This window comes from Portunus trituberculatus, chromosome 8 (genome assembly GCF_017591435.1).
Source record: "Portunus trituberculatus isolate SZX2019 chromosome 8, ASM1759143v1, whole genome shotgun sequence".
Taxonomy (NCBI): Eukaryota; Metazoa; Arthropoda; class Malacostraca; order Decapoda; family Portunidae; genus Portunus; species Portunus trituberculatus.
In genome coordinates, this window is record NC_059262.1 from 3,878,435 (window position 1) to 3,885,000 (window position 6,566).

Here is a 6,566-nt window from a genome sequence, read left to right on the forward strand (position 1 = left end):
TCTCCGAGTTCTTTTAAAATGGTCGCGGTGAGAGAGGGAAGTGTTTCTGGACATGGTGCAATGTTTTTATTCACTTTGAAGCTTTATTGTTTTATTGGCATGGTTTATTCATGAGTGTATGTTTTCCGTGCCTACATCGCTGTTATCCCAAGTTCCTGCAGCCTTTTTTTTCACAAGAGATAAGAAAAAATGAAAATAAAATAAATGTAAATAAATAAATAAATAAGAAATGAATATATAAATTAGTAAAAACAAAAAAGGAGTTGTTAATATTATCTATACGAAAAATAAATGAGAAAAAGAGGAAAACCGATAAAATAAGATGATGTCGACATTTTGACATTCCTGCCTACTTGTGTCTGTCATTAAAAAAAATTACGTGTTCAGCTCGTCATAAAACAACAAATAAAAAAAACAGAAGACATCCAGTTTATCTATGCTAATTTTAATAATAAAAAAATACAAAAAAGGATCAAGAAAAGAAAAGAAAAAGATGAAATAATTTAATCTCGACATTTTAGCACCATTGCCTCTGCCCTCGCCCTCTACACACTCTCGCTCCTCGGTTTCTCCTGACGCCACCCCCGCAGAAGGTACGCCCATTCCCCACACAGGCGGCATAGGCGAGGGCGTGGGCGATGTAGTTCTGCTCATGTACGCCCGTGAAGAGATGGGCGTGAGGACCTGTCGCCCACAAACCCACGTCATCGCCTGAGTGGGCGGCGGAGGAGAGCGGGACAGCGGCGTCTTGTCTGTAGTTCACGTCACCTGGAGAGAGAGAGAGAGAGAGAGAGAGGGGGATTTTAGTTATTGTGGTAAGATATGAGAAGAGGAAGGAGGAGGAGGAGGAGGAGGAGAAAAAGATGATAGAAGGAGGAAATAAAGAAGAAAGCGTGGAGAAAGAGATAGAAAGGAAGGGAAAAAAAGGCAGAGGAGAAGGAAAACAGGAAGAATGGAGGGAAGGTCCTTTTCGAAACCCTTCCTTCTCCTTTCCTTCCTTCCTTTTCTCTTTTCTTCTTCCTTCCTTCACCTTCCTTCCTCACAAACATTTTCTTTCCTTCTTTCTTCCTTTCTTTCTTCCTTCACCTTTCTCTCCTCCTTCCTTCCTCACAATCCACTTCTTTCCTCCTTTCTTCCTTCCCCACTCTTCTTTTCTTCCTTCCTTTCTTTCCTTCTTCCTTCTTCACAAACCCTTTCTTTCCCTTTCCCTTCCTTCCTTTCTTCCTTTCATCCCTTTCTTCTTTTCATCCTTGATTCCTTCCCTTTCTTCCTTTTCTCTTTCCTTCCTTAACCTTCCTTTCCTCCTTCCTTCCTTCCTCGCAAACAATTCCTTCTCCTTCCTTCCTTCCTTCCTTCCTTCCCAATTTCTTACCTCTTTTCTTCCTTCCTTTCCTTTCATCTTTTACTCCTTCCTTCTTCTTTCTTCCTCACAAACTCTTTCCTCTTTCCTTCCTTCTGTTCTTTATTTCATCCCCTTTCTTCTTTTCCTCCTACTTTCCTTTCCTTTCTTTTTTCTTTCCTTCCTTAACCTTCCTTTCCTCCTCTCCCTCCATTCTCCCTTCCTTCCTTTCCTCTTTTCTTCCTTCCCTTCAAAACCCAAACCTTTTTTGTTCCCTTACTTTACCAAACCTAACACTCCCTCTCTCGTCCCCTCACGCTCCCCCACGTACCCATATCCTGCCGGGAGGGGTCAGGTCTGTTCCCCGGGGTGTGGATACGGTAGCCAGGCCCGTTCCCGTAGAGTAGGGTAGAGTAGGGTAGATAATCCTCGCCGCTTACTTCAGCCACCCCTGTAAAAGAGAGGATGAGATAAAATTACGATGAAAAAAGAAAATGAAGCAAATTAAAAGGAGACTTGAGAAATTGTAGGAGAGAAAAAGTTTATTGGAAAATGTAGAGAATATTGTGTACATAGATCGATTTAGTGTCTTTTTTTTCATATATTTTTTTGGGGGGTGAATGATGTTGCAAGATTCCTCCTTTTTCTTTCTTTCTTTCTCTCTCTCTCTCTCTCTCTCTCTCTCTCTCTCTCTCTCTCTCTCTCTCTCTCTCTCTCTCTCTCTGCTACTTTTCATATTTTTCTCTTCTTCCTCATTTTCTATTTGTTTATCTATCTATCTATCCAATCACTACTACTACTACTACTACTACTACTCTCTCTCTCTCTCTCTCTCTCTCTCTGGTACCTAGGATGTCAGTGTGGCGGGAGGGGTAGCCGTTGATGGAGAGGGAATGGCCGTGGTCAGCCGTCACCACCACCAGTGTCTCCTGCAGGTTCACCATCGAGAGGACAACCTGACGAAGGGGCGACGGAGGTAAAATGAGATAAAGACAAGATGAAAAGAAGAATAGTAAATCGCACTTGTAAATAGATAAATAAATGAGATAGACAAAATAAATAAATAAATAAATCAGGTAAAGATAAGAAACTTTATAAATACAAATCCACTGTCCTTTACGCTTGAGTGAGTATGCAATGAGAGAGAGAGAGAGAGAGAGAGAGACTACAGCCCTTGGGTACCTCACCTTCACAGCCTCGTCCATCTCCAGTGTCTCCGTCAGCGCCTTCTTGCCCTTGTTCCCGTGGTGCCCCAGGTCGATCAGGCCGCCTGGAGGAGCAGCAGGAGGAGGAAGAGAAAGAGAAGACAAACACAATGAGATAGAAGAAAGTTTGAGTGATGAAAAGACCACGCCACGCCACGCCACACCACACCACACCACAGCACAGCACGCCACATCACACCACACCACGCCACACCACACCACACCACACCACACCACACCACACCTAACCTAACCTACTTTAACCCAACCCCATAACAATATACTACTACTACTACTACTACTACTACCACAACCAAACTTAACTTAACACCATTCAACCTCCACCCACGCCCTCCCACACCTCTCCACATTCCTCCACACCCACCCACACCCCTCTCATACCCCTCCCACGCCCTTCACACCCCTCCATACCCTATCCACGCCTTCCCACACGCCCTTCCACATCCCTCCCTCCACACACCTCCACACTCATACACCCATCCCACACGCCATAACACTCTCTACACCCTTCTCACGCCCTTCCACACCCATATACACCCCTCCACGTCCCTCTTACCCTCCACCAGCAGGAAGTAACCCCCCGCATCCCTCTGTAGGATCTCCAGCGCGGCCTTGGTCATCTCAGGGAGGCTCGGGTCCTGCGTGTTGTCCCTCTCTATTGTGTAATCCATGTGGCTGTATCCGAAGAGGCCTGGGGGGAGGGGTAGGTCTATTAGTTGTTGTTGTTGTTGTTGTGGTGGTGGTGGTGGTGGTATTCTTGTTTTTGTTGTTATTTTCTTGTTTTTTGTTGTTGTCTACGTGTGTATGTGTTTATTTACCCTCTCTCTCTCTCTCTCTCTCTCTCTCTCTCCTTCCTTCACCCCAGCCTCCCCACCCCCTCTCCCCCACTCACCCAGCAGATAATCAGTGTTGGAAGTGTCTAAGCCTAATAAATCGCGCCTATTTGACACATAGGCCGCCCTGGAACCACTGGATGCCTTCTGCCGCTTCCAAATGTCAATCAGATTCTTTCCTGTAGGAGACGATGAAGGAGGAGGTGGTGGTGGTGGTGGTGGTGGGTGACAAGGAAGAAGAGGAGGAGGAGGAGGAGGAGGAGGAGAATATGGTGGTGAAGTTGGGTTTGGTAAAGAGGAGGAAGAAGAGGAAAAGGAGGAGGAGGAAGAGGAGGTGGAAGAGAAGGAGGAGGAGGAGGAGGAGGAGGTGGTGGTGGTGGATGAGGAGGGTTTGAGGAATGAAAAGAAGATTAGGAGGAACAGTAAATGGAGGAGAAGGGGGATTAGGAAAGAAATGAAGGAAGGAAGGAAGGAAGGAAGGAAGGAAGGAGGAAGGAAGGAAGGAAGGGAGGGAGGAAGGAAGGAAGGGAGGAAGGATTAGGAAAAAAAGTAGTTAAGTGAAGGAAAAGGAGTAGAAAAAGGAGGAGGAGGAGGAGGAGGAGGAGGAGGAGGAAGAAGAGAAAGAAAAAAAAAGATACATTACTTATATAAAACTGTAACTTAATAGTCAATATATAACAACAACAACAACAACAACAACAACTACAACATCAACAATCATAACTACTACTATTACCACTACCACCACCACCACCACCACCACTACTACTACTACCACCACTACTACCACTACTACTACTACTACTACTACTACTACTACTACTACTACTACTACTACTACTACTACTACTACTACTACTACTACTACCACTACTACTACTTACCGTCATTTCTGTATCCCTTCTTGTTCTCTACCACGTCCCTAACTGTCTTCGGGAGCAGGTTTCTTCGTCCTCCTCCCATCACAACCTGCAGGAGGAGGAGGAGGAGGAGGAGGGAGGGAGGGAGAGAGGAAGGAAGGAAGGAAGGAATGGTTAGGTTAGGAATGAAAAAAAGGGAAGGAAGAAGAGAGAGAGAGAGAGAGAGAGAGAGAGAGAGAGAGAGAGAGAGAGGTGAGAAGTGACACCATCATCATTATTACAGATGGAGAGAAGAGAGGGAGGAGGAGGAGGAGGAGGAGGAGGAGGAGGAGGAGGTAAAAGTGAAGATGAGTGTGAAGTAAAAAAAACTAGTCAGCCGTGGCCTCTCTCTCTCTCTCTCTCTCTCTCTCTCTCTCTCTCTCTCTCTCTCTTGGAGGAGGAGGAGGAGGAGGAGAAATCTAACCTTGCTGGAGGGAGAAGAGGTATTTCTGGGCATCCTCCTCCTCCTCCTCCTCCTCCTCCTCCTCCTCCTCCTCCTCCTCCTCTTCCTTCTTCATTTCAAAATATCGCCTTGTCATTCTCCTCCTTCTCTTATTCCTTCCTTACTCCAATTTCTCCTCCTCCTCCTCCTCCTCCTCCTCCTCCTCCTCCTCCTCCTCCTCCTCCTCCTCTTCTTCTTCTTCTTCTCTTTCCTTCTTCTTAGAAATAGGACATGAATAACAAATAAGGAAGAAAGAGAGAGAGAGAGAGAGAGAGAGAGAGAGAGAGAGAGAGAGAGAAGAGGAGGAGGGGGAGTGAGAGAGACAAGCATAAACATATAATCTCTCTCTCTCTCTCTCTCTCTCTCTCTCTCTCTCTCTCTCTAGATGGAGCAAGAGGTGGACTTTAATTGTGGGTTGTATAGTGGAGGTCAGGTAGAGGCAGCTCTCTCTCTCTCTCTCTCTCTCTCTCTCTGACTCGGAAAAGACAAACAAATGAAAAATAAGTGAATAAATGAATAAATAAGAAAATAAAACAATTACTGGTGAAAAGAAAGCAAAGAAAATGAAGAAAATGATGAAAGAAAACGGGGGTGAGTAATGATGAGTAAAGACAAGATGAGTAAACGATGAGTAAATGAAATGAATAATAAAAAAAAGGAAGTAGAAATAAGAAAAATAATAAGAAAAGAAAAAAAGAAAAAAAAGTGAAAATTGAAGATGAGTAATGATGAGTCAAGACAAGATGAGTAAACGATGAGTAAATATAACAAATAAAAAAGGAAGTAGAAATAAGAAAATGAAGAAAAGAATAAGAGAAGAAAAAAGTGAAAATTGAAGGTGAGTAATGATGAGTAAAGACAAGATGAGTAAACGATGAGTAAATATAACAAATAAAAAAAGGAAGTAGAAATAAGAAAAATAAGAAGAAAAGAATAAGAGAAGAAAAAAGTGAAAATTGAAGATGAGTAATGATGAGTAAAGACAAGATGAGTAAACGATGAGTAAATAGATAAAACAAGTGAATAGAAAATAAAATAAAAACAAGAATAAGGAAAATAACAATAAACCACTTACTCACTCACTCACTTACTCACTCACTCACTCACGTTACAAAAATAACAAAAAAACTCCAAGAAAGACAAAAAAGTAAGGATGAGTAAGGATGAGTAAGAGAAGACACACTTACTCACTTACTCACTTACTCACTCACTCACATAACAAAAATAACACAAAAAACTAAAAAACACCAAAAAAGACAAGAAATGTAGAGATGAGTAAAGATGAGTAAGAGAAGACACACTTACTCACTTACTCACCCACTCACCTTGAATTTCTTGCCCGTTTCACTGAAGATAAGTTGTTCCGCGATGTCTTCACACGTGTCTGGGTCTTCTCTGTCACGCCGCACCTGGAGGAAGAGGAGGAGGAGGAGGAGGAGGAGGAGGAGGAGAAGGAGGGGAAGAGGAGGAGGTAGTGGTGGGAGAAAGAGGAAAAAGATTGAAGATGATGACATAGAGGAAGAGGAGGAGGAGGAAGAGGAGGAGGAGGAGGAGGAGGAGGAGGAGGAGGAGGAGGAGGAGGAGGAGGAGATAGTGGTAATGGAAATAAAATAAATAAAGAAAACGGGGCGGAATGAAGGACAAGGAGAAGGAGGAGGAAAAGAAGAAGGAGGAGGAGGAAGAGGAAGAAGAGGAGGAGGAGGAGGAGGAGGAGGAGGAGGAGGAAGACAAAGAAAATATGTTATTAATATAGAAATCTTGACTGGCTGACTGAATGACTAATAACTCCCTCCTCCTCCTCCTCCTCCTCCTCCTCCTCTTCCTCCT

The 6,566-nt window shown here is 43.8% G+C and overlaps 1 protein-coding gene across 4 annotated transcripts in view; it reads right to left on the reverse strand.

The window, feature by feature from the left end:
- Positions 1–490: 490 nt before the first annotated feature.
- Positions 491–6,566, reverse strand: part of LOC123499396 (alkaline phosphatase-like) — a 21,809-nt gene continuing 15,733 nt past the window's right edge. For 3 of the 4 annotated variants that reach the window (XM_045247349.1, XM_045247358.1, XM_045247345.1), the window contains exons 7-14: positions 6,065–6,148; positions 4,283–4,367; positions 3,458–3,577; positions 3,122–3,256; positions 2,527–2,609; positions 2,187–2,295; positions 1,671–1,790; positions 491–768 (exon numbers count right to left, since the gene is read on the reverse strand). In XM_045247349.1, coding sequence (XP_045103284.1) covers positions 518–768; positions 1,671–1,790; positions 2,187–2,295; positions 2,527–2,609; positions 3,122–3,256; positions 3,458–3,577; positions 4,283–4,367; positions 6,065–6,148 — 987 coding nt within the window. In that variant the 3' untranslated portion in view covers positions 491–517. The remainder of the gene's footprint in view (positions 769–1,670; positions 1,791–2,186; positions 2,296–2,526; positions 2,610–3,121; positions 3,257–3,457; positions 3,578–4,282; positions 4,368–6,064; positions 6,149–6,566) is intronic. The other variant, XM_045247367.1, reaches the window with a different exon arrangement.